This window comes from Thamnophis elegans, chromosome 15 (genome assembly GCF_009769535.1).
Source record: "Thamnophis elegans isolate rThaEle1 chromosome 15, rThaEle1.pri, whole genome shotgun sequence".
Classification (NCBI taxonomy): domain Eukaryota; kingdom Metazoa; phylum Chordata; class Lepidosauria; order Squamata; family Colubridae; genus Thamnophis; species Thamnophis elegans.
This window is the reverse complement of record NC_045555.1, coordinates 8,560,691-8,587,051: the sequence shown is the minus strand read 5'-3', so window position 1 is coordinate 8,587,051 and position 26,361 is coordinate 8,560,691. Positions and strand designations below refer to the sequence as shown.

At 49.9% G+C, this 26,361-nt stretch overlaps 2 protein-coding genes across 9 annotated transcripts in view; both read left to right on the top strand.

The window, feature by feature from the left end:
- The window catches only part of HSPG2 (heparan sulfate proteoglycan 2), a 115,343-nt gene extending 99,765 nt beyond the window's left edge, over positions 1-15,578 (top strand). For 4 of the 5 annotated variants that reach the window (XM_032231763.1, XM_032231760.1, XM_032231761.1 and 1 more), the window contains 26 exons: positions 58-237; positions 459-719; positions 2,001-2,175; positions 2,293-2,390; positions 2,500-2,766; positions 2,855-2,967; positions 3,154-3,301; positions 4,199-4,315; positions 5,024-5,108; positions 6,853-6,997; positions 7,372-7,471; positions 8,486-8,595; positions 9,672-9,780; positions 9,916-10,014; positions 10,096-10,317; positions 10,403-10,647; positions 10,842-11,013; positions 11,109-11,231; positions 11,378-11,431; positions 11,708-11,783; positions 12,143-12,221; positions 12,631-12,672; positions 12,852-12,922; positions 13,016-13,099; positions 13,201-13,304; positions 14,121-15,578. In XM_032231763.1, coding sequence (XP_032087654.1) covers positions 58-237; positions 459-719; positions 2,001-2,175; positions 2,293-2,390; positions 2,500-2,766; positions 2,855-2,967; positions 3,154-3,301; positions 4,199-4,315; positions 5,024-5,108; positions 6,853-6,997; positions 7,372-7,471; positions 8,486-8,595; positions 9,672-9,780; positions 9,916-10,014; positions 10,096-10,317; positions 10,403-10,647; positions 10,842-11,013; positions 11,109-11,231; positions 11,378-11,431; positions 11,708-11,783; positions 12,143-12,221; positions 12,631-12,672; positions 12,852-12,922; positions 13,016-13,099; positions 13,201-13,304; positions 14,121-14,293 — 3,452 coding nt within the window. In that variant the 3' untranslated portion in view covers positions 14,294-15,578. The remainder of the gene's footprint in view (positions 1-57; positions 238-458; positions 720-2,000; positions 2,176-2,292; positions 2,391-2,499; positions 2,767-2,854; positions 2,968-3,153; positions 3,302-4,198; positions 4,316-5,023; positions 5,109-6,852; positions 6,998-7,371; positions 7,472-8,485; positions 8,596-9,671; positions 9,781-9,915; positions 10,015-10,095; positions 10,318-10,402; positions 10,648-10,841; positions 11,014-11,108; positions 11,232-11,377; positions 11,432-11,707; positions 11,784-12,142; positions 12,222-12,630; positions 12,673-12,851; positions 12,923-13,015; positions 13,100-13,200; positions 13,305-14,120) is intronic. The other variant, XM_032231762.1, reaches the window with a different exon arrangement.
- A 2,218-nt stretch (positions 15,579-17,796) lies between these two features.
- The window catches only part of LOC116518378 (ubiquitin carboxyl-terminal hydrolase 48-like), a 15,802-nt gene continuing 7,237 nt past the window's right edge, over positions 17,797-26,361 (top strand). For 3 of the 4 annotated variants that reach the window (XM_032231716.1, XM_032231717.1, XM_032231718.1), the window contains exons 1-4: positions 17,798-18,010; positions 20,960-21,080; positions 23,131-23,275; positions 25,791-25,918. In XM_032231716.1, the coding sequence (XP_032087607.1) occupies positions 17,877-18,010; positions 20,960-21,080; positions 23,131-23,275; positions 25,791-25,918 (528 nt within the window). In that variant the 5' untranslated portion in view covers positions 17,798-17,876. Of the gene's footprint in view, positions 18,011-20,959; positions 21,081-23,130; positions 23,276-25,790; positions 25,919-26,361 lie in introns of all 4 variants that reach the window. The other variant, XM_032231715.1, reaches the window with a different exon arrangement.

Sequence of the window (26,361 nt, the reverse complement as noted above, 5' to 3'; positions counted from 1 at the left end):
CTACCTGGGTTGCTGGCCAGCCGGGCTCACCACTGCTTCCTTTGCTGGGACCGACAGGTGACCCGACTCCCACCATCCACTGGTCCAAGCTACGGGCTCCCTTGCCATGGCAGCATCAGGTGGTGAATGACACCCTCATCATCCCCCGGGCAGCCCAGCAGGACTCGGGCCAGTACATCTGCAATGCCAGTAACTCTGCGGGGTTCACGGAAGCCTTCATAGTGCTGGATGTGGAGAGTGAGTGTGCCAGGAGGAGGAGGGATGGGGCTCGTGCAGGGGTGCTGTGCTGCTACCTGGGTGTCCTTGGGTTGACAGGGGGATGGCAAAAGAGGGAGAAATGCCAGACACCCCTTCCCCACGGACCACTCGCATCCATGGACTGGTTCAGTGCCTTCCTCTGGAAGCTCCGGGACTGGTACCTGTGCCAAGCTCTCCCCCCACCTTCTCTCTCTGCTCAGTACCACCTTATGCCACCAGTCTTCCCAACCGAGCAGTGGTGCACCAGGGCGATGCAGTGCAGCTGCAGTGCCTGGCCCACGGCACGCCCCCGCTGCGTTACCAGTGGACGAAGGTGAATGGCAGTCTCCCTGGACGGGCCACGGTGCGAGAGGGCATCTTGCAGTTCAGCCCCGCCGGGCACCGGGATTCCGGCACCTACCACTGTCATGTCAGCAACCGGGTGGGCTCCGCTGAGGCTTTTGCCCAGGTCTATGTGCAAGGTGAGTGGGCATCTGAGGTGGCGCAGTAGTTAGAGTGCAGTACTGCAGGGTACTTCCGCTGACTGCTAGCTGCAGTTCGGCAGTTCGAATCTCACCAGGCTCCAGGTTAACTCAGCCTTCTGTCCTTCCGAGGTCGGTAAAATGAGGACCCAGATTGTTGGGGGCAAAAGGCTGACTCTGTAAACCGCTTAGCGGTATATACTGTAAGTCTAAGTGCTATTGCTATTGCAGCCAAGATGGGAGGTCCAACCAAGGGAGTGGCCAGAAGAGTGCGGGGCTCGATCCTGCCTCATAACCCTGAACCCTCTCGAATTGGGAGATTAAAAAGTAGGCTGCTGGTATAAAAGAAACCCCCAAGGACTTGTGGGTCAGTCCTAGGATTCCTGAGAGCCCTGAAAAGTTAGCTTTGGCCCCAGCCTTGGACCTGATGTACAGTATATCACAGAAGTGAGTACAACCCCTCACATTTTGTAAATATTTAAGTATATCTTTTCATGTGACAACACTGAAGAAATGACACTTGGTTACAATGTAAAGTAGTGAGCATACAGCTTGCATAACAGTGTCAACGTGCTGTCCCCTCAAAATGATGCAACACACACAGCCATTCATGTCTAAGCTGCTGGGAACAAAAGTGAGCACACCCCTAAGTGATCATGTCCAAAGGGGGCCCAAGTAGCCGTTTTCCCCTCCCTGGTGTCATGTGACTCATTAAGTGTTACAAAGTCTCAGGTGTGAAGGAGGAGCAGGTGTGTTAAATTTGGTGTTATTGCTCTCACTCTCTCATACTGGTCACTGGAAGTTCAACATGGCGCCTCATGGCAATGAACTCTCTGAGGATCTGAAAAAACGAATTATTGCTCTACATCAGTGATGGCGAACCTTTTCGGCACCGAGTGCCCAAACCGGAACACAAATGCATGTGTGTGCATGTGCCGGAGTACCAAAGACCAGATGGCCGGTGTGCATATGCCTGTTTTTGGGCCATTTTCAGACCATTTTCAGGTCATTTTCAGTACATTTTCTGGGCCATTTTCAGGCTGTTTTCCAGGCCATTTCCAGGCCGGTTTTGGGACCATTTTCGGGCTGTATTTCATGCACGCCGGAAACCAGAAGAGCAATTGGCGATGGCACACATCACAGAGAGGGTTCTGCGTGCCACCCCTGGCACGCATGCCATAGGTTTGCCATCATGACTCTACATATTGTATGTCTGGGTCCACATTTTTTGTCGTATTCGCGCTGACTTGTGGTGCGTCCTCCTCATTGTCCCCAATTCAGGCCATGCTGGAGAACCCCTCTCCGTTCAGGTCACCCCTCAGAGTGACACCAGAGCCGTGGGTGCCACAGCGGAGTTTGTGTGCTCCGTTTCCGGGGATCCCGGGGCACAGATCGAGTGGTTTAAAGAGGGCGGAGAGCTGCCTCCCACTCACACCATCCGCAATGGAGTGCTGCGGTGAGTGGGGCAGATGAGGGACACGGCATGGCACAGGTGGGAGGAGGAGGTGGCACTGGGCACCTGTAGACTGGGGCAAAGAGCCGAGGGATTGACAGAGTGGCTGCTTCCCTCTAGGATTGAGAAGCTGGTCCCGGAGTGCCAGGGGGTATATGTGTGTCGGGCCAGGAGTCCCTCCGGTCAGGCCCAGGAGAGGGTCAGCCTGACTGTCCGGGGTAAGTAAGCATCATGTCAGCTGGTGGACCAAGTACCCCACCTGAGGGAGACAGGCAGCCTGCTCTTCCCTCTCTGGAGACACCCCACCCACCCCATTTCTCTTCTCAGCCCTCCCCAAAGTGATGATCAACATCCGGACATCGGTGCAGACCGTCCTGGCGGGCAATGCTGTGGAGTTTGAGTGCCTGGCTTTCGGCGACCCCAAGCCGGACCTCACCTGGAGCAAGGTGGGCGGGCAGCTGCGCCCAGGAGTGCTGGCCAGTGGAGGCCTGGTGAAGATCGAGCGGGTGGAGCAGGCCGATGCGGGAAAGTACCGCTGCACGGCCACCAACAACGTCGGCACCGTCCAGTCCCATGTCATCCTGCATGTCCAGTGTAAGCCCGACCTTCTCCCGGAGGGGTGTCCTCACTCTGCTTTGCTCTCCGTGGCTGACAGGGTGGGGCCTCCTCTGTCTTCCCACAGCCGTCCCGCAAGTGGCTGCCCAGCCAGAAGTGAAGGAGGTTTCCACAGGCTCCACCGTGATTTTCCCATGCTCGGCCTCCGGGTTCCCTGTCCCAGAAATCAAGTGGACCAAGGTACGTCTCGGACGGGAGTGATTCCCCCATCTCTCCCCAGGCGGGATGCAGGGGGAGGCGCTGCTGCAGAGGCTTTGGGAAATGTGCTGCCGAGCTTCCCTTTGGCTCTGGGATAGGGTGATCTGTTTTTTTTTTTGGGGGGGGGGGCAGGCCTGCTAGGGGTTTTTGTGGCTCACTCTCTTGCAGCTGGAAGGGGAGCTGCCCCGGCATGCCCGACTGGAAGGCCACAGCCTGATCATTCCCTCGGCTCGCCTGGAAGACACAGGTGTCTACGTGTGCACGGCATCCAACCGGCAGGGGAAGGGGACGGGCTTCTCCATGCTCAAAGTGCGAGGTCAGTGTGGCACCTGCCTCTCCCTTCCAATCTGGCCCACAGGAGACGGAGGAGGGGGCATGGGCAGGAGATGCTGCCAGCATCCTCCAGAATAAATATTGGATGTTCCCCCACTGTCACCTCTTCCTCCCTCTTGATTCTTCTTCTTCCTCCTTTCTTCTTCCTTTTTCTTCCTCCTCCTCCTCTTCCTTCCTTTTCTTCTTCTTCTTCCTTTTTTCTCCTTTTTCTTCTTCCTTCCTTTTCTTCCTTTTTCTTCTTCCTCCTCCTCCTTTCTTCTTCCTTTTTCTTCCTCCTCCTCCTCCTGCTCCTTCTTCTTCTCCTCCTCCTCTCCTCCTCCTCCCTTTTCTTCTTCCTTTTTTCTCCTTTTTCTTCTTCCTTTTCTTCCTCCTTTTTCTTCCTCCTCCTCCTCCTTTCTTCTTCCTTTTTCTTCCTCCTCCTCCTTCTTCTTCTTCTCCTCTTCCTTCTTCCTTTTCTTCTTCCTTCCTTTTTCTTCCTCCTCCTCCTCCTTCTTCTTCTCCTCCTCTCCTCCTCCTCCCTTTTCTTCTTCTTCCTTTTTGTCCTTCTTCCTTCCTTTTCTTCCTCCTTTTTCTTCCTCCTCCTCCTTCTTCTTCTCCTCTTCCTTCTTCCTTTTCTTCTTCCTTCCTTTTTCTTCCTCCTCCTCCTCCTCCTCCTCCTCCTCCTCCTCCTCCTCCTGCTGCCCCTTCCCCCTTGTGGCCATGAAAGGAGCCAGGCCGGAGGACCTGGGCAGAGACTCATCACATGCCAGTTGTAACCTCTGCCAGTTTTGCCCAGCCCTATGCCAGAAGCTCTCGCCCCTGCCTGGGTCTTGCCCATCTGCAGAAGGAGGCGGAAGGCTCAACCTCAACCATCTTCACATCCTTTGCCCTCCCCTTGCAGAGCGGGTGGTGCCCTACTTTACCCAGAATCCTCAGTCCTACCTGGTCCTGCCTACTATGAAGGATGCCTATCGGGTGTTTGCCCTCGAGATCACCTTCCGTCCCGACACCGCGGATGGTAAGAGAGTCTGCGGGGCAGGCGGGTGGGCAAGGATAGCCACTCCTCTTCTTGGTGTGGATGCGAGTCCTGAGCTCTCTGTTCTGAGCATCTCTCACTCAACCTCTCTTCCTTTCATCTGCCCCTCCTCCTTCCTTCCTTCCTTCCTTCCTCTTCCTCCTCTCGCCTCTTCCCCTCGTTCCTCCTCTGCCCTTCCAGCTCTCATGCTTTATTCAGGTGAGTTGTGCCCCTGCTGGGCACTGCAGTCTTCCTGCCCGGCACCTTTCTAACCCTTTTTCTGCTTCTGGAGTGTGTGTTTGGAGTGGGTGGGTGGGTGGTGGTGGTGGGAGTGTGCCTCCTGAGCCACCTGAGCTACTGACAAGCTGACTAATACACCAGGAGCTCCCGAGCCTCCTCATCCAGCTGCAGTCTATCTTATTCCTATTTAGCTGGGCTGCACTGTTTGGACCTAATCTTCCCTTGCAAACTCCTGCAAGGAAGCTCTGCCTGGCTGTGGGGCTGTGAGGGCTGCTCTCAGCCTTCGGTTCGAAGACTCCTGTTCCCTCCTCAGGCTCCCAGGGCCTGGGGAAGGACAGGAGGCAGAGCATGGTGGATCTGAGCTCAGCACCTTGCATGATGCTGTCCAATGGACCTGGGGGGCCATGTGGGCGTGGGGTGGTATCTCTTGTCCCCAGCATCCCTGAGCTCCCCTCTTCTGGTCTCCCACAGGGATGTTGGTGTACAATGGGCAGAAGAAGAACACGGGCAGCGACTTCGTCTCCTTTGGGCTGGTGGGGGGCCGCCCAGAACTCAGGTGAGGCCGGGGTCCCTGCGAGGGGAGCGATCGAGCTGCCCCATTGCACCCCTGTCTCCGTGTCTGCCAGGTTGCCTCCTTCCCATAGCTTTATTTTGGTAGCCTTTGCCACAGGGGTGAAACCCACCTACCGTATTTTTCAGAGTAGAAGACGCTCCAAAGTATAAGAGGCACCTAGCTTTTGGGGAGGAAAACAAGTGTGTGTGGGGGGGGGGGGGAATCTCCCAGCAATTTGCCTCCTTGCCCCAAACAGCAAACAGTACAGACAATATACACTGTTTGTGGTGTTACATTTCAGACTATATTTGTACAGATGTTGTTAAAATTGATGTGGCTTTCTGGAAGTATAGTTATTTTCTGCTATTTAAAAGAAGATACAATAGCACTGGGCCTCTTCAGATCAAGCATTTATTTTAAAAAGCTTCTTCATTTTGTTAAGTTGTCTAGAATAATAATAAAGCAGTCTTTAAAAAATAAGTCTAATAATGTGGACATTCTATAGGCATTTATAGTTATTGACTTCCCTCCTTGCAGTAACAGCCTGTTTTAGTTTAGACAGATTAGAAGAAGAAGAAAAATCTGCCTCTGCCTCCCAGCAATTTGCCTCCTTGCAGCAAACAGCAAGTTTCCCTTTCAATTTCTGTTTAAGCAGGGGCCTCCCACTGATCAGCTGTTTCAGGCTGCAGGGATTGCCATAGCCTATTGCCACCTCCGCAAGCCCCATTTTCCCCATTTGCTGCAAGGAGGTGAATTGCTGGGAAGCAGAGGCCAAAGGGTGGGGGCCGGTGGGTGGGTGGGGCTACATTCAGTGTATAAGACGCACCCAAATGTTCACCCTCTTTTTTGGAGGGGAAGGTGCATCTTATACTCTGAAAAATATGGTACCTTTGCTACTGATTCGGTAGCAATGGGAGCGCACGCTCCATGCATGCACAGTTCACCTACAAAAGGGCGAACGACAAAACCACGCCCGACTAAACCGCGTCGCTGACGTCATCAACAGGGCGACAACAGCGCGGAGACAGAAGCACGCTGTAAACCCTAAACCTAAACTTAACCCCTAACCCTAAACCTAACCCTAAACCTAACCCTTAACCTAACCCTTAACCTAACCCTTAACCTAACCCTTAATCTAACCCTAACCCTAAAGCTAACCCTAAATCTAACCCTTACCTTAAGTTAAATCGGCTTTCTTTCGACGTGCTATTTAAAGCACCCTTCTTTCTCCGCGCTGGCTGTTGTCGCTGCGTTGATGACATCAGCGACGCGGTTTAGTTGGCCGTGGTTTTGTCGTTCGCTCTTTTGTCGGGTCACGTGCATGCACAGAGCGTCAAAGTGATGTCCGGGAAGGTGGGCAGAGCCTGCTACCGAGTGCACCTGCAAAGGAAAGTGAACAGCGAGGGGTGGTGGGAATCCGCAGTGCCATGCGAATTAGATTAGTTAGATTAGATTATAAAAATCGTGTGTCACAGCTGATCGTTGGAAAAATCGGTTCGCCCGAACTGGTAGCATTTTTTTTTTACTACCGGTACAGGCGAACAGGTAGCATTTTCACTAGTGGTTTGGGTGAACTGGTCCGAACCGATAGCATTTCACCCCTGCTTTGCCAAAGATTTCTGGAGCTGGGTAATGATTTCGGGGGGTGTGGAGCTGATGGTGCAGCCCCTCAAGAAAGAGGTGTTAGAGCGCTGACCAGCCAGGATGGGCATCTGAAGCTGCCCCTCCCCCCATCTTGCCATGGCAGGTTTGATGCCGGTTCCGGCATGGCCACCATCCGACACCCTTCGATCCTCAACCTGGGCGAGTTCCACACCGTCCGCCTCTACCGCAACCTGACTCAGGGATCCCTGGTGGTGGACGGCCACCCCCCTGTGAACGGCAGCTCCCAGGTGATCCCTGGCTGAAGGAAGAGGGGGGAACGTGTCTTTCTCTTGAGACCTGGGCGGGGATGGAGAGGGGGCCCGTGGCTCCGGAGGAAGACTCCTTATGCGCTGCAACACTCGTGCCGCAACCCATTCCCCCACGGAGCTTCCCTTCCCCTGGAAGAGCAGGAGGCCTTTGTCTCTCCTCTCTCTCTGGGAAACTGAGGCAGGCAGGAGCTGGATGGTGAATGCCAGCTAAGCTGCTTATGTGGACCAAGCTTTGCGCCTTCGGTTAGCAGGTCCCGGAAAACTCCCACGGGGAAGGAGCGGGGGGGTGTCACCTGTGGGCCTGTCTTCCGGCCCTTTTCATACCAAGGTTTTCGTCTTGTGTGTCACTCCAGGGCAGGTTTCAAGGCCTGGATCTCAACGAGGAGCTCTACCTGGGCGGGTACCCCAATTATGCAGCCATCGCAAAAACCGGTCTCAGCAGTGGATTTGTAGGTGAGATGAGGGCGTGCGATGGGTCTGTCCCAGGATGGATGGATGGATGGATGGATAGAGCAGGTGGGGAACCGGTCAGAATGGTGGACTTTAAACCAGATTTGCTAACCTGGAGAAGGTTTACTCAGCCTCTCCTGCCAGGGCCAAGCCCACAGCCTGTCTTCCCTTACTAGACTTAGATCCGTGGTGGCTCAGTCTAGCCCTCTCTAAGTGGTTTACAGAATCAGCCTCTTGCCCCCAACAATCTGGGTCCTCATTTTACCAACCTCAGAAGGACGGAAGGCTGAGTCAACCTTGAGCCAGTCAGGTATTGAACTGCTGGCAGTTGGCAGAGTTAGCCTGCAATACTGCATTCTAACCACTGGGAGGGAAGAAAGGAATACCACAGACTTCCATACCGCTTTACAGTGCTTTATAGTCCTCTCTAAGGGGTTTAGAGAATCAGCCTCTTGCCCCCAACAATCTGGGTCCTCATTTGACCTCAGAAGGACGGAATGCTGAATCAACCTTGAGCCGGTCAGGATTTAACTGCTGGCAGTCAGCAGAGTTAGCCTGCAATACTGCATTTTAACCACTGGGAAGGAAGGAAGGAAGGAAGGAAGGAAGGAAGGAAGGAAGGAAGGAAGGAAGGAAGGAAGGAAGGAAGAGCACATATTGCTTCACAGTGCTTTACAGCCCTCTCTAAGCGGTTTACAGTGTCAGCCTATTGCCCCTAACAATCTGGGTCCTCATTTTACTGACCTCAGGAGGATGGAAGGCTGAGTCAACCTTAAGCAGGTCAGGATCGAAACTGCTAGCAGTCGGCAGAATTAGTCTGCAATACTGCTTTCTAACCACTATGCCACCACGGATCTTAGTCTAGTAAGGGAAGACAGGCTGTGTGCTTGGCCCAGGGATCTCAGACTGTGCTCTCCTTCTCCTGATGCTGGGTCACACATGGCTAGGCTTGTGGGTCTGGTCGTGCCAAGCACCGAGAACTTCTAATTGTGCCTGCTTTGCTGCCGCCCCCTGCAGGATGTGTGCACCAACTCATCATCCAAGGGAAAGAGGTGATCTTCAAAGATTTTGACCTGCAAGCCCACGGAGTCTCCAACTGCCCCACCTGCCAAGACCAACCATGTCAGGTAGCCCTCTGCTCATAATTTTTGGGGGAGGGAGCAGATATCCTGGTGACCTCAAAGACGGTGCCCACAGGACATCCAAGAAATAGATACAGATGATTTAAGAGAGGAATGTGGGAGACAAGTCAAAAAGCATAGCAATTGAAGTATCGAAGCGGGCAAGAGACAATGGGTAAATGATCCCTTTTTTATTGTTGGTTTGACTGGCTTTTCCTTCTACCCCTCTCTATTTAAAGTATAGCAATTAAAGCATAAAGCAGGCAAGAGACTATGGATGGATGATTCCTATTCTCAGTTGCTGTTTTGAATTGTATTTTTTTTTATCTCTCCCTCTCTATTCTTTTTCTCTCTTTCTCTTTTTGCAGGCAGGTGACATGATTAGAAGTTAGACAGAAAAGAAAGAAAAGGCTTCTTAAAGTAGGGCGATATGATTAAAAACTAGAGTAAGAGATTAAAAAAAAGGGACACGGTGGCTCAGGGGCTAAGATGCTGAGCTTGTCGATCAGAAAGGTCGGCAGTTCGGCGGTTCGAATCCCTAGCACCGCATAACGGAGTGAGCTCCTCTGACTTGTCCCAGCTTCTGCCAACCTAGCAGTTGAAAAGCACGTAAAAATGCAAGTAGAAAAATAGGAACCACTTTTGGTGGGAAGATAACAGAGTTTGGTCATGCGTTGGTTCTTTGGTTTAGAAGCGGAGATGAGCACTGCCCCCTAGAGTCGGAAACGATTGTGCAAGGGGAACCAGAGATAGAAATAAAGGGAATATTAATGTATTACATTTTTATTTGATAAAATGAAAGTTATAATGAGAAGTACAATTGAATAATGATAGATGGTAATCTAATATGGATGTGTATTGTTATGGGAATTTTATAAGTTGATTGAATGCAATAATAATGTTTCATCTCATCCGTTTTGTTTGTGCTGGAATGTATGGTGCCCAGGTGCCACACTGTTCATGCATTGATTTGTTATTTTTATTTTTTTAAAAAGATGGTGCCCACAGGGTGCCCGGAGCAATTGTGAGCCAGGGACTTTAACTGCATCACTGCCTTCCCTCCCTCCCCTCTATCTGGTTAGAACGGAGGAGTCTGCAGAGACTCGGAGAGCAGCAGCTACGTATGTGAGTGTCCCCAGGGGTTCGCTGGCAGCAACTGCGAGCACCCTCAGGCCCTGCGCTGCCATCCAGGTAAGACCCCTGCCCTCCCCCTCGATTCTCTCCTCTATCTAACCTCATGTGCCAGGAACTGGTCCCCGCAGAGCTGGGACTTTGCCAAGCCTGAAAGCCTTTGAGCGGAACTTCCGCCTACCTTTCTCCCAACAGAGGCCTGTGGGCCCGATGCCACCTGCGTGAACCAAGCCTCCGGGGAGGGCTACACCTGCCGTTGCCTCTTGGGCCGACACGGAAAGAAGTGCATGGCAGGTGAGTGAGGCACAGGCTCAGCCCTGCTGACGAGGAAGCCAACAGAGGCCAAGGTGACCCCCTGCCCTTCTCCTTCTGCAGGCCTCACGGTGACCACCCCCCTCTTCCTGGGTGGAGATGCTTTCATTTCGTACCCGACCCTCACCAGAAACCCCTACGAGCTGCGGCTGGAGATCGAAATCAAGCCGCTCTCCCCCAACGGCCTTGTCCTGTTCAACGGGGGCGACGGGACCCCCGTGGCTGATTTCGTCTCGCTCAACATGGCCAATGGGCACTTGGAGTTCCGCTACGAGCTGGGCTCAGGTAGGATCCCTACTGCCACCTGTCCCCCTCCCTCTTTGGCCGCCTTCAGCCCCTCCGGACTCGCCAAGCTGGTCTTTCTTCACAGGTACCGCCGTGCTCCGGAGCCACAAGCCCCTGGCCCTGGGGCAGTGGCACAAGGTGGCGGCCGAGCGCCTGAACAAAGACGGCACCCTGCAGGTGGACGAGGAGCGGCCCGTCAAGAGGTCATCCCCCGGGAAGAGCCAGGGCCTCAACCTGCGCACTTCTCTCTACCTTGGAGGGGTGGAGGACACAATTAAGCTCCCAGCAGCCGCCAACATCTCCAGCCACTTCCATGGGTGCATCGGAGAGGTGAACCATTAGCGGGCAGGGAAGCACCCACCTCCTTTGCTCAGCCAGTCGAGGTGGCAGCATCCATCCCTTCCCCTCCTTCCTCGGAACCCCAGAAACAGGAAGGGCATGCCTTGCAAGGAGAGGTTTGCACCCGCCAAGCATTCTCCTCTTATGAGTAGCCTGGGATGCTATTTCTGGTTCTCCCCTTCCAGGTTTCGGTCAACGGGAAGAAGGTGGACATTTCCTACAGCTTCCTGGAGAGTCGCAGCATCGCGCAGTGCGTCGACAGCTCCCCTTGCGACCGCAGGCCTTGCCAGCACAGCGGCCAGTGCTTGATCACGGGGGAGTACGAGTTCCAGTGCCTGTGTCCAGACGGCTTCACGGGTGAGGCAGAAGACCAGCAGGAAGCTCTCGGAGGGGTATCCACCCACCTGCCTCTGCTCCATCTGGTGCTCACTGGAACTTCTCTCTGCCCGCAGGGGAACGCTGTGAGGTGCCCGAGGCCCACTGTCAGCTCCATCATCCCTGCCTTAATGGGGGCGTCTGCAAAGGCACTGCCTGTCTCTGCCGCCAGGGCTTCTCAGGGCTGTACTGTGAACACGGTGAGCATCGGGGGCAGGGACATCCCAAGTGTGAAGCAGCTGCTTTAACCAGCTCTGAGAGTCTCTGCTGACTCAGCATGGCTTTGGGAGGGAGAGGAGCTTCCATAGGATCCTGCTTGACGTGAGCCTCTCCCTTCGTCCTGTAGATGAACTGCAGCACCAGCTGAAAGCCGAATGGCCAGAAGGCAGCGGAGGAAATGGTAAGCCTGGCCCTCTTTGGACCCCTCCCCTCTCTGGTTTTCTTACCTGTTGCTGGTTCCGCTGACTCAGATCAGGGGTGGTATTCACTTACCTTCCCTACCGGTTCGCAAATGTTAGTGTGCATGCTTTGGGCTAAAAAAAGGGCCTAAATGGGATGCCATAGAGCTTGGGCGGATGGGCAGGGCCACCCACGATTTCCACTAGCGGTTCAGGCGAACTGATGTGAACCGGCAGAATACCGCCTCTGACTCAGTTGCTCTTTTCCCCTCTGACAGATGCTCCTGGACATTACGGGGCTTATTTCTGCAATGGGGGCTATGTGGCCCTGCCGAGACATGCTTTCCCCAGGAGGTGAGAGTGTGTGTGGCTGAATACGGTGTGTGTTAGGGTGCTGCCCACGCCCTCCCATTCTTGAAGGGCACTGCGGTTGGTGCTAGGAAAAGACACCTCTGAAGGCTGGGCCTCACTTCTAGAGACACAAGAGGCCCGCAGATGATCGAGGGAGGGACATTGTAGTCCATGGTAGAGAAAGGGAGGTTCAATGGGGTGGGGAGGTGAAGCCATTGCAGAAAATAAACCCTGTATTTGGATGGTCTACTGGGCAGTTTTGGGCAAACGGGAGAAACGGTAGGTCAGCAAAACGGGGCATTTCCCCCTATAGCGGGGAGGGGGGAATTGGTGTTTCTAATTGGGGGCCACCTTTCTCACAGCCTTCCGGAGTCGCCAGAGACCATCGAGTTGGAAGTGCGCACCACCTCTGCAAATGGGCTGCTCTTCTGGCAGGGAGTGGTGAGTGGCCAAGAGATGGCGGGCACGGGAGGAACTGGGGGCAGAGGGCAGTCCGTCGGCCTCATGGGGAGTGGCCTTGGGAAGGTAGTTTGAGCGAGGCCAGGTGGGTTGGGGTGAGCTCCTCGCTTAAAAGCAGCCCAGTGGCGACAGGCCCTCCCCTGGACAACCGATGAGGTCTTGACCCCGCTCAGTGCTGGCCAGAACATCTGGACTGTGGACAGCCATCCTGAAAGGAGGGGTTTAGTGGGAGGGAAGGGCCTCTGCCTTCACTTGCTGAGCTGAGAAACCGCAACCGGGTGCTTGGCTGTCTCTCGCATGAGTTGCATGGCGGTGGCTGCAGATGCTGCACCTGTTGCATGGCCTTGCTGAAACGTGCGTGTGGCTTCTGCTTGTCCCTTTGTCTTTCCAGGCCACGGGAGAGCCCGGTCCCCTGCAGCATGTTGCTATCCAGGTATTGTACTGCTTGCATGGTTGGGCTGGTGGAGCTCTGAACAGGTGCTCAAAGCATGTGAGGGGAGCAGTGCATGGGAGTGGCTCCCCAGTGTCGCCAGGAGGCGGTTGTAGGGTTGCAGGAGAAGGCTGAGATGATGGCATCACACTGCCCTTTCTCTTACACACACACACACACAGGAGGAAGGGGAACCAGCCAAAGGGAAGGACTTCATTAGCCTCGGGCTAAAGGACGGGCATCTGCTGTTCAGGTGAGTCAGGCCGCACTGCCGGTTGGGCTGCCCCTGCTAGGGCAATCTGGCTGATGGGCTGCCTTTCCAGACTGACCAACACATCTTCCACAGTTACCAACTGGGAAGCGGAGAGGTCAACATCCACTCTGAAGACCCTGTGGATGACGGAGAGTGGCATCGAGTGACCGCTGTCCGGTGAGAAGAGATGGCTGGTTGGGATTTAGGAGAGTGAGTTTTCGGTCAACAGTGCGGACTCCCTGCCCTTCTGATGCAAACCCCCCGGGTTTTTTTTGTAGGGAAGGGAAAAGAGGCTCCCTTCAGGTGGACGGAGAGGAGGCAGTGACTGGAGAATCTTCCGGCAGGAATGTCATGGTCAACACCAAAGGCCGGATCTATATAGGTGAGTGGTTGGGGCCCTGGAAAGCAGTCCGGATGTCTTCTGGATCGTGCAATTCCAAAAGAGCTGGCTTGTTCTACCTTCTGACACCTTTTTCTGCCCCGGTGGATACTCTCTGTCCAGTGTTGGCCTTGCGTCCATTGACCTCTGATTGGAGAAAGAGGCCGCTTGCTATTTTATGCAGATGTCAGCTACTTATACAGGGAGATGGTGGCTCAGTGGCCAAGACTCTGAGCTTGTCGATCAGAAAGGTCGGCAGGTTGGCGGTTCGAATCCCTAGCGCCGTGTAACGGACTGAGCTCCCGTTACTTGTCTTAGCTTTTGCCAACCTAACCGTTCAAAAACGCGTAAAACTGCAAGTAGAAAAACAGGAACCACTTTTGGTGGGAAGGGAACAGCATTTTGTGTACCTTCAGCGTTTAGTCATGCCGGCCACATGACCACGGAGATGTCTTCAGACAGCGCTGGCTCTTTAGCTTTGAAATATTGATGAGCCCCCTAGAGTCAGGAACGACTAACACATACATGCGAGGGGAACATTTACCTTTACAGCTTATTTATGTCCACTGCTCTGTGGCTGCAGGAGGGTCATTTGGAGATCTTTTCCCACCAAGCCTCTTCAGGGGGTCACAGGAGGCCCATTTGAAAGTGGCACCAACCTCCTCACTTGCTGTCCAGAGAGAACTGTCAAGGGGTTCAATATCCCAGGCTAATAGGATTGAGCGAAAGAGTGGGTCTTCTGGGTTGCCCTTTCCCCCAGACTTCCTTGAGACTGGACAATCACTTCCTTTGCTGAGACCATTGTCTTTCTCTGTTCAGGAGGCGCCCCCGACATCCAGACGCTCACGGCTGGGAAATACGCCTCAGGAATCACAGGCTGCCTCAAAAATGTGGTAATGGTCAATGCCCGGCCAGGCCACGAGCCCCGTCAGCCAGTAGATCTGCAACATCAAGCGGAAATGGCCCTGAACATTCAGGAGTGCCCCTCATAGGGGAGGCCCACCCACCCACCTTCCACCCTCTTGCTCTTCGTTGCCATCGCCGGGCCAAAGGAGAGACATCTACGCTGATTATCATTATTTTATTAATATTATTATTATTACAAATTTTTTAAAAAGAAGAAACACACAAACGGTGCTTTTGCTGCTGCCAAAAAAAGAGGAAGGGGGGAGGGAATTGGCTGATGGCATCCTCGTCCTGGGACGGCAGGAAAGGAGCCACACGCCTTCTTGAAGGACCAGGGAGCCCTGCCGTGCTGTGCCGGAAGCTGCCAAAGGAGGCCCGAACCAGGCCGGCTTCCCAGAGTTTGGCAAGTGAACCGGGCGCCCCGACGGCTACTCTGCTGGGCCGGCTGGCTGTGACTGACCAAAGATCCTGCCCCTCGCCCTCCCTGGGGCAGCGAGAGGATCCTGGGAAGGTGGTCTCGGCACATCCCCATGCCCAGCAAATGCCATGTAGGAGACGGATCCTTTTGAAGTCCCTTCTCTGCCTCGTTACCCTGCACAGCTGCAGTGCTTCTGAGAGGTGCCCCACCCGACTTCGCCCTATGCCTGTGGGTCCTCTAGGGCCAGCTGCCTTAACCCCTGGATCATGCCTAGGAATCCTGGGTCTCGCCCCGTGGAAGGAGCAACCCTGCTGCACCCTGGGAGGTGTCTTTCCCACCGCCTTTGGGTTGCTTCAGTGCCTTATTGGAGAGGGGGGGGCGTCTCCTAACGGATGCACAGGCTATCTCCCAGCCCAATCTCCTCTCACCCGCCCTCCGTTGCCTGCTGAGTGTTATTTCTCACAGCAAATCTTCTGGAAACGAGGCTGTTTCTTGGGAGGCAGAGAGCAGAGAAGCCCCACAATCCAGAAAGTCCTGTCCCTGCTATGGGTCAGTCAGAATCAGAAGGTTTTTTTTTTTTACCGCTTTCCAAGGACAAAAGGAGCTTTGCCTAACTAGCCAGGTCCAAAGAAACTTCCGTTGCTCGGACAGGAGATTGCTGATCGCTGGCATTGCTGACCGCTGACATCCTTGTCCTCTCCTGCCAGCCGCTCCCCCCCCCCCGCACTGGGGCCAGCAAACTGCTTTTGCCTTGGGGGGGATGCCTGGTTCTACTTCAGCCAGGGCGCCCCACACTTCTCATGTTGGCCTGGCTGCCCTGGGCATTTTGGTGCAGCCCCTCTTGTGTCCAGGATTGGAGCGGCCAGCCTACAAACTCTCTCTCTGCTTCTCCTACCCTCCTTCCCTTGACTGTTCTTGTACTTCTTTTTCTTAATAAATGGTGCTGAACCCCACGATCGTCGAGATTGGTTTTTTTTTTCTATTGGAGAGGAGCATGTGATTGTGGTATTGCAGTGAGAGAGATGAAAAATTGTCCCAGAACCAGAACCAATCCCCACGTCCAACAATCTGGTTTGAGTTTCTTTTCTAAAAAAACATCATGCCCTCCCAGTTTCAATCAGGGGCATCCACTACATACTGTTCCAACCCAGGCTTCTTTGGAAAACAGGAAGCAAAGTCTTGATCTCGACAAAACCCCTTTTTATTTACATGACCGTGAATTCCTTTCATTCACAGTCCGCAAGGCTTAGTAAAACAATCTTTCAGAGGAATGTTTATCCACATGAACCTCATCTTGTTAGGTGAGCTGCCAGATAACTAGTTTCTAAACACAGGGCAAGGCAACACTTGGCACAGAGTCTCTTATAATCACAAGTAGAAGTTTCCACTCTTGAAACGACTGAAGGAACAAATTGTTTCCTGCAAAATCCCACTCCCTGTTCGCTCCTCTTTTGTTTCCTATGGGAGGGGCCGATCACCTCCAAAATGTGGCTTTACTCTTAAGTCGACCCTGCTTTCTTAGTTGTTCTTGTCTTCTGGTAGCTTGGTGCATGCACACACTGGGAACAGGCTCCAGCTGTTCTTCTGCCTCACTGCTGTCTAACTCCCTCTCTGGCTCCAACGCAGAGCCCTCATCTGAGCTTTCCTCAGCCCCCAGGACTGGTCCATGTTCCTCCCCAACCTCCTCCGTGTCTGACTCATCAGGGGCAAGGAGGATGCAGCTTGCCTGGTTCTCCTGTTTGAGCAGGGAAGGTTGGACTAGAAAACCTCCAAGGTCCCTTTCTCTTCTTTCTTCTCTTCTGTCATCTCTTCTTTCTTCTCTTCTTTCTTCTCTCTTTTTTCTTCCATCTCACTTCTGTCAGCTCCTCTTCTATCTTTCTTCTTTCTATTTTTCTCTCTTCTTTCTTGTCTTCTCTTCTTTCTCTCTTTTCTCCTCTCTTCTATCATCTCTCCTCTTCTCTTTTCTTATTTCTTCTTTTCATTCTCCTCTCCTTTCTTCTATCATCTCTCTTCTGTCATCTCTTTCCTCTTATTTCTTCTCTTCTTTCTCTCTTCTATTTTCTCTCTTGTCGTCTGTCATCTCTCTCTTCTTTCTCCTCTTTCTGTCATCCCTAGTCTGTCATTTCTCTCCTCTTCTTCTCTTTCTTCTCTTATCTCTCTTCCTTCTCTCTTCCCTTTCCTCCTCTCTTTTCTTCTTTCTCTCTTCTTTTTATCCTTTCTCCTCTTCTTTCTCTTCTCCTTTCTTTCTCCTCTTGCCAAGTTTTGCTTCTCCCAGGCTACGAGAACGCGCCTGGCTGTCACGAAGTGTTTGGCGCTCAGCTGGCCCGCCCCTGCACAGCGACGCTTCCGGACCAGAGGGGAGGCTCTTCCGGTGTGAGCCCAAGGGCTACTGGGAGTTGTAGTCTTGCCCTGGTGTAGAGGGCCTTCTAATCTAATGTATACCCACTTCCCAGGTCATGGTCATTGTGGCTCTTTGCCACAATGGCGTTGTGGACGCGCGTTAGCATGAGAAATAAACACGTGGATTGAGGGTCCGCGGGGAAACGTAGACCTGTGGAGGGGTGGGACGTTGAAAACAGCACCAGCCGCGCCCGAGAGCAGCCATTTTAAAAGGGTCAAAAGTGCCTCATATTCTTATTTAGTTTGTCACTCATGTACAAGATAACAGGAGTAAGAATAAACATGAATAAGAAATTAGGAAATGGGTACAAATAAATGGGGAAATCCCCACATTTAGGTGTAGGGCGTTTTGTTATGTTTTTTTTTAAACTTGGTGATTATACAAAACTCTTCACCTCAAGAGACAAAACGGGATGAGCAATGGATTGTGGGGAAGTTTCGCCTCAGAAGAGCGAGCCCAATGTGCGCATGCTCCGCTCGTCCAACGGCTTTCTCAAACTTTTCCCTCCCTCCCTTCATCTTCGCCACACGGGAAGGAGGCGGGGCCTTTTCGAGAGAGCGCCGCCCTATTAGAAGTCGCGGGCCACGCCCCTCCAAGCCCTCCCTCTCTCTCTCTTCCTCCCCACCCCACCCCCCACCCCGCTCCCAGGCTTGGCGTCCGCCGTTGGCGTGACGTCAGACCCGAGAAGCTCAGGTAGAGCGAGCCGCCCCGCGCGCGCCCCCAGGAGGCGTGGCCTGAAGGCTGCCAAGGTCCTTGGGGCCGCTTCCGCTTCCGGGGGTCGCCCGGTCTCTCTTTCCTCTTCCGGAATCGCCCCTCCGGAGGCCCTGTTCCCGCTCGGGCCGGTCCCGGGATGGCTCCGCGGCTGCAGCTGGAGAAGGCGGCCTGGCGCTGGACGGAGACAGTGCCGCCCGAAGCCGTGACGCAGGAGCACATTGAGGCGGCCTACCGGATCGGGCTGGAGCCCTGCCAGCGGGGCGCTTGCAGGTGAGGCGACGCCCGGGAGGGCGCGGCCTTCTGCTGCTCGGCTTCTAGTCCCGAGTTAAGGAGCCTGGGCAAAGCCTGGAGCCTCCCCACGCCTAATGGAAAAGGGTTACGACAGGTGCCATGTTCTGGGCGTCACCCGGGGAGGAGCCCAACACAGGAATCGAAATCCTGCCAAGGGGGTGGCGACGCCCCATGGGTTACCATGCCAGGCGTACCCCTCTCCCTATCGGCATAATTGGACCTTTTAGGGGCCTTCCCTTTTTTTAGTTTGATGATGGCAAATCAGTTTTTTTCCTTCCCCTGGGAGCACCCCTGTGGTGTCCTTTCCCTTCTGCTGCTTCTCACAGCTCTGAGGTTGGCTTGCCTTAAAAAAAAAAGAATAGAATAAAATAGGGAACAGACTAGGGAATAGAATGGGAAGGGAATTCGTTATTGGCCAAGTGTGATTGGACACACAAGGAATTTGTCTTTGTTGCGTATGATCTCAGCGTACATAAAAGGACAAGATACATTCGTCAAGAATCATAAGGTACAACACTTAATGATAGTCATGGGGTACAAATAAAAAGAGATCAATAGATCTGAAGGCTTCCTGCTTTCTGCAGAAATTCCCTTTGGGGTGGGGGTTAACTGGGGTTTGTCTCTTGCAGTCCAGAGCCTAATGTTTTTTTTTCAATCAAATTTTTATATTTTTATACATATCACTGTGAATGGTGTGGCATCATACGTTTCAGTACACATAAACATAATCTTATTTATTCCTGTTACTTTTCGTTTCCATTATTTCATATTATTTATACACGCCTTTTGTTTTCACCCTTCATTTCTAAACCTTCTTTCTCTCCTTTTCTGTATCTTAACTATTATTATTCCCCTCTATTTATTATCCCAATTTTAACTCCCCTCCTCCTTTCCTATCACTATAATATTCAAATATGTGCTTTTAACCTATTTGGTTATTTATATTTCCTTAATTAAATCAGAATTTCATTCTTCCATTATTCAATAGCTCTGTATACAGTTTTAGTATCAAACACAATCATTTATACATTTAGCTCTATTCATGTTCTTTTCAATTCTTCAATCCATATAATTCTACTATTAAATTATTCAAATACAAGTGTACACACTCACACACACACACATATATATATAATGTATGTATGTAATATATATGTGTGTGTGAGTATGTGTGTATGTATAATCTATAATACATACATACATGTCTGTCTATAATATATAGTGTTTCTAGGCACGGCAGTGGGGCAGCTTTCTTTTAAAAAATAATAATACAAATAATCCCAATTGTATTGCACCTTCATTGGCATCCTACAAAATGCTTCCCAAGTGGGTCCAAGGTCCTACATTGTTCATTCACCTGGTTAGAAGCCAGGGTGGCATTGCACCTGATGCTAATTAAGTTTTGTCAACCATGAAAGAGAGTTCCCCCCCTCTCCCCTTTATGGGTTAGCATAGCTGTAATACTGTTATTTTATGATTATTTGCCCATTGGGTGGGAAAAGCATGATTGCTTTTACTTTACTAATTAAATATTTTCCTTGGTAAATAGCTTTGCACAATCGATTAGCAGCTGCAGGGGACACATAAGGAACCGTCTTTAATAAATGATAAATTACCTTAGCACAGTTATTGTTTACAAGGACACCTGCTTTTTTGCTAGCTGTAGGAGCTAATGACAAGCTTTGCTTGCTTCCATTATCGGATCCCTCAATTATTGTTCTTGCTGTCAAAACAAAAAAACCACATAAAAGGAAGCCTGGTTTACATCCCTGCCTTTCAGCTTTTGTATTTTGCTAATTTCAGGGTATGTGGGAGTAGGAGTATTTTTATCTCTTTTCAGACACTAGTTGTTATATTATTTTCATTGGTGCCTTATTGTTATTTTTTTATTATTGGTACTTATGCCTTGACAGAAAAGACAGCCACAATAAGGATCTTGCAAAATAATACGGTTGAATTAAGAAGGGCAATAATTGCAAGATGGCCTCTACTCTGGAAGATTTAATTTTTTAGTTTAGAAGTTCTTCCTAAAATTTTATAAATCCTCCCCAAGTCCACTAAAGTGGGCATCTATATTAATAGATAACGATCATAATTTTCAAAGGCAGTCTCACCCTCCCTCCAGATGTTCCTCTTGCCTCCTTGGATGTGTATTTTTTAGCTACCAAGGCTGAGAGTGGAGCCTCTGTTTTTCCCTTCAGAGGATTAAGGAGCATATATATGCAGTGGGGACGTGGTGGCTCAGTGGGTTATGATCCGATCAGAAAGGTCGGCATATTGGCAGTTTGAATCCCTAGTGCCACGTAACAGAGTGAGCTCTCGTTACTTGTCACAGTTTCTGCCAACCTAGTAGTCCGAAAGCATGTTAAAAATGCAAGTAGAAAAATAAGGAACACCTTTGGTGGGAAGGTAACAGGGTTCCATGTACCTTCGGTGTTGAGTCATGCCGGCCACATCATCACGGAGACGTCTTTGGGCAGCGCTGGCTCTTTAGCTTTGAAACAGAGATGGGCACTGCCCTCTAGAGTCGGGAGTGACTAGCACATGTGGAGGGGAACCTTTATATCAAAATGTAATGCAGTAAGGGACCAGCAAGAGCTGCCTTCACCGGAGAAAGCGGGAGCTAGTGCAGATTTATCCTGATTTAAGCAAAGCTGAAACATCAAGCCTGTTGAAAAGGCTTCCTTTGCAAGAAGTGTTTGGGTTGTGTGCAAACAACAGCATGGCTGTCCCCAAGGACATCCCTCAAAGCTCTTTTCAGAATCCTCCATCCCCAACTGTGAGGGGCCTCGCTTTCTTGACTTCCCAGAAATCAAGAGATTTTAGAACCAGGAGGGGGAATGCTAGCAAACAAGGCAACCTGAACCGTTCCTGAGAAAAATGGCGATGGGCAGGAACATAACCCGACCTGTGGCTTTGCTTCTACAGGAGAAACTGCAGAGGGAATCCCAATTGCCTGGTGGGGATTGGAGAGCACATTTGGCTAGGGGAGATCGATGAAAACACCTTTCACAACATCGACGATCCCAACTTTGAGAGGCGAAAAAAGGTAACGCCTATGGTTTTCTGGCTTGATCGAAAAAGAGTTGTTCTTCCCCCATTGCACCTCATCACTTTGCAGTAGGTGCTTATGTCTGCCGCCCCGAATTGCTGAGGCTGAAATTGCCTCGCCTCCCAAGATCTACGGAGATTGGTTGGCTATGAAGTATCGTCATTGGGCCTGGGAAGCAATTTGGTATCACAAGGAGGGAGCCTCTGGGGGTAGAGGGGAGACAAAATTTCATTCAACTGGTGTGTGTGTGTGTATGCGTGTGTATGTATATATACATATTTATATTAGATTTTTACAACCCCTGGTAAGCCCCAATTATGGGAGGAAGCTAACTGCTTCCATCATCTGTCAATCGGCTCGTCACACAATGTACACAAATATAACAAAGGCAACAGTAAAAATATTGGGTTTCTGTCGTGATGGACTCTTGTGACGAGCCGATTGACAGATGATGGAAGCAGTTAGCTTCCTCCCATAATTGGGGCTTACCAGGGGTTGTAAAAATCTAATAGATACCTTTCACCCTGGCTTCGGCTGATAACAGATAAGAGCCTGTGGCCTAATGGCTAAGATCTCTGCCTGGTGTGCCTAGTATGCCATATAGCCCAGGTTCAAATCCCAGTAAGGGTATGGCTAGCTGATGAGAGCTAAATAGCTTGAAATAGATCTATACTAGTCTCCCTTTATTTATTTATCAGCACAAATAAAAAAAAACACATATACATACATACATACATACATACATACATACATACATATTCTTTTTAAACAAAAACTGGTCTTATGTATCTTCAAAGCTGCGAAATTGTGAGTCTGGTTTCTCTTGCGATGGGAAACCATTTCTGAGCTGGTAATAGAATTCTTTATTGGCCAAGTGTGGTTGGACACACAAGGAATTTGTCTGGTGCGTATGCTCTCTGTGTACATAAAGAAAAATAAAATAGAATACATTCATCAAGAATCATAAGACACAACACTCATAGGTTACCAATAACCAATCAAATCGTACTAGGAAACAAATAAAACAATATAAATTTTAAAGTTACAAGCAACATAGTTATAGTCATAAGTGGGAAGAGATAGGTACTAGGAAAGAAGAGAAGAATAATAGTAATACAGTTAGTAGGTAATATGACAGTGTTGGAATTAGTTGCTTAGCAGAGTGATGGCATTCGAGGGAAAACTGTCCTTGTGTCTAGTTGTTCTAGTGTGCAGTGCCCTATAGCGTCGTTTTGAGGGTAATAGTTGAAACAATTTATGCCCAGGATGCGAGGGGTCTGTAGATATTTTCACAGCCCTCTTTTTGACTCATGCAGTATACAGGTCTTCGATGGAAGGCAGGTTGGCAGCCATTGTTTTTTCTGCAGTTCTGATTATCCATTGAAGTCTGTGTCTGTCTTGTTTGGATGCAGAGCCAAACGAGGTGGAGGTTATGGAGGTGCAGACGACAGACTCAATAATTCCTCTGTAGAACAGAATCAGCAGCTCTTTGGGCAGTTTGAGCTTCCTGAATTGGTGCAGAAAGAACATTCTTTGTTGTGCTTTTTTGACGGCATTTTTGATGTTAGGTGTCCATTTTAACTCTTGAAATATGATAGAACCTAGAAACCTGAAGGTCTCTACTGTTGATACTGTGTTGTCTAGTATTGTAAGAAGCGGAATTGTTTTTTCCCCCCAAACATATTTGATTGGGGTATGTTTTTCTGTTTTTTGTTGTGTTAAAAAAAGCTGAGCATTTTAAGGACAGCAAGATAGAAAAGCATTTCAAAGTGGAACTTGTCCTGTGCTTAGATACGGAAGAATGGACCCATTGAATTGCGGCTGCAAAACCAAAGTAATTTTTAACAATGCATCGAGATTCTCTCAAATGCTCAGGGCCTCTGGGCACCAGCTCTCCTTTCTGCAGGAACTAACTCCACTATTGTCGAAGGAGAGGAACACTCTAGAGAAGGCCTTGCTAAAAATTGCCTACCCTTGAGCTGCTCTGTTTTTTTGGCTGGCCTCACCTCTCACGATCTCTGTTTCGCTTCTCCTTCCCCGAATGCAGAATGCGTTTGTAGGCCTCACCAACCTGGGGGCCACGTGCTACGTCAACACTTTCCTACAGATGTGGTTCCTAAATCTGGAGCTCCGGCAGGCGCTGTATCTGTGTCCGGTTGCAAGGCCTGAATGTGTCACTGCGGCAAAGAAAGGTATTTTGGCGGCATCCTTGCTCTTGTTAGAAGGAGTCGGTCCTAAGATTCATCTGATTTGAACCCCAAATGGTTGGCCAGATCTAGATATCGTCACTGTCCCCCTATACCATGTTTTCCCAAGAATAAGACCTACATTAATTTTTGTTCCAGAAGATGAGTTAGGGCTTATTTTCCAGTTGGGTCTTATTTTGGGGGAAATACAGTACTAAAATGCATCTATCTAGCGGACTATCTTAACTGGGTCTTATTTTTGGGATATGGCTTATATTACGAACATCCTAGGAAATCATGCAAGGGCTTATTTTCCAGTTGGGTCTTATTTTGGGGAAAATACGGTACTAAAATGCATCTGTCTAGCTGACTATCTTAATTGGGTCTTATTTTTGGGGTATGGCTTATATTACGAACATCCTGGAAAATCATGCAAGGGCTTATTTTCCAGTTGGGTCTTATTTTTGGGGAAATACAGTACTAAAATGCATCTGTTTAGCTGACTATCTTAACTGGGTCTTAATTTGGGGGTATGGCTTATATTATGAGCATCCTGGAAAATCATGCAAGGGCTTATTTTCCAGTTGGGTCTTATTTTGGGGAAATACAGTACTAAAATGCATCTGTCTAGCTGACTATCTTAATTGGGTCTTATTTTTGGGGTATGGCTTATATTATGAGCATCCTGGAAAATCATGCAAGGGCTTATTTTCCAGCTGGGTCTTATTTTCAGAGAAACACAGTAGTCCTCAACTTACTTAACATAGTTCATTTAGTGACTGTTCAAAGTTACAACGGTACTGGGAAAAGTGACTTATGACCATTTCCCACACTTAGGACCATTGCAGCCTCCCTGTGGTCACATGATCAAAATTCAGAGGCTTGGCAACTGGTTCATATTTACGACCGTTGCAGTGTCTCGGCGGGGGGGGGAATCGTGTGATCATCCTTTGCAACCTTTCTGACAAGCAAAGTTCGTGCAGAATCCAGATTCACTTAATAAACGTCTTGCTTGCTTAATCAATGCAATGATTCACTTAACAAGTGTGGCAAGAAAGGTCATAAAATGGGGCAACGCTATCTTAACAAGTGTTTTCAACATAAATGTTGGTCTCAATTGTGGTTTATAGGGTAGCGTAGCATAGCATAGCATAGAAAAAAATGGAATGGAATAGAGAGAGAATGGAATGGAATGAGAATAAGAATGAGAATGGAGAGAGAATGGAATGGAATATGGAATGGAATAGAGAGAGAATGGAATGGAATGAGAATGGAATAGAGAGAGAATGGAATGGAATAGAGGGAGAATGGAATGGAATAGAGGGAGAATGGAATGAGAATGGAATAGAGAGAGAATGGAATGGAATAGAGGGAGAATGGAATGGAATAGAGAATGGAATGGAAGATGGAATGGAAGATAGAATGGAATGGAATAGAGGGAGAATGGAACGGGATGGAATATGGAATGGAATATGGAATGAAATAGAGGGAGAATGGAATAGAGGGAGAATGGAATGAGAATGAGAATGGAGAGAGAATGGAATATGGAATGGAATAGAGAGAATGAAATGGAATGGAATATGGAATGAAATAGAGAGAGAATGGAATGGTATATGGAATGAAATGGAATGGAATAGAGAGAGAATGGAATGGAATGAGAATGGAATAGAGGGAGAATGGAATGGAATAGAGGGAGAATGGAATGGAAGATGGAATGGAATATGGAAGATAGAATGGAATGGAATAGAGGGAGAATGGAATGGGATGGAATATGGAATGGAATAGAGAGAGAATGGAATAGAGGGAGAATGGAATGAGAATGAGAATGGAATAGAGAGAATGGAATGGAATATGGAATGGAATAGAGAGAGAATGGAATGGAATATGGAATGGAATAGAGAGAGAATGGAATAGAGGGAGAATGGAATGAGAATGAGAATGGAATAGAGAGAATGGAATGGAATATGGAATGAAATAGAGAGAGAGAATGGAATGGAATATGGAATGGAATGGTATATGGAATGAAATGGTATATGGAATGGAATGGAATAGAGAGAGAATGGAATGGAATGGTATATGGAATGGAATAGAGAGAATGGAATGGAATTTGGAATAGAATAGAATTCAAGTGTGGTTGGACACACAAGGAATTTGTCTCTGGTGCATATATTCTCATAAAGATATATTCGTCAAGAATCATAAGTTACAACAGTTAATGATAGTCATCGGATACAAATAAGCAACCAGGAAACAATATCAATCATCAGGATACCAGCAACAAAGTTACAGTCCTGCAGTCATAAGTGAGAGGAGATGGGTGATAGGAACGATGAGAAGATTAATAGTAGCGCAGACTTAGTAAATAGCTTAGTCACTTCACAAATTCTGCTTGAAGAGATTGTCCCCATTTCACAGAAGTGTTCGGCTCCTTGCTCTCAGTTAGACGAGGGGCAAACGAATTCCTTCGCCGGTACCAAGCCTGCATCCTGGTGTTTTAATCAAGCCTTTGATCCCTTGACAGATTACGAGCCTCAGACCATTTGCGAGCACCTCCAGTACTTGTTCGCCTTGCTCCAAAACAGCAAAAGGCGATACATTGACCCATCGGGGTTTGTGAAAGCACTTGGCTTGGACACAGGTCAGCAACAGGTAAGGTTCGAGGCACCCCGGCCACCTTCTCCCTCTTTCGCCTTATTGTCTCTCAGAACGACACATTTAAGAATCCCGTTGCCACACAGAGGAAAACCAGGAATCCTTTGACGGCAGAAAAATAAAAAGCCCTCCTCATTTTGCCTGGGCCACTCGGTTGAAAAGTCCCGGTGGAAGAGTTGCCTCTTTCGGAGGAATTTTCTGACAATAGCTGACTTCAGTGATGGCGAACCTTTTGCGGCTCGCGTGCCAAAAGCGGGGGGAGCGTAGAGGGGGCCATGCGTGGGCATGCCACACCCATAATGCTATGTGCATGATGACCAGCGCTCCCCCCATTTTTATGTGCTTTTTTTTCACCCTCTCCAGGCTCCAGGGGCTTTATAGGAGCCTGGGGAGGGCAAAAACAGCCTCCCGGAGACCCTCCGGAGGCCTCAGGAGCTTTC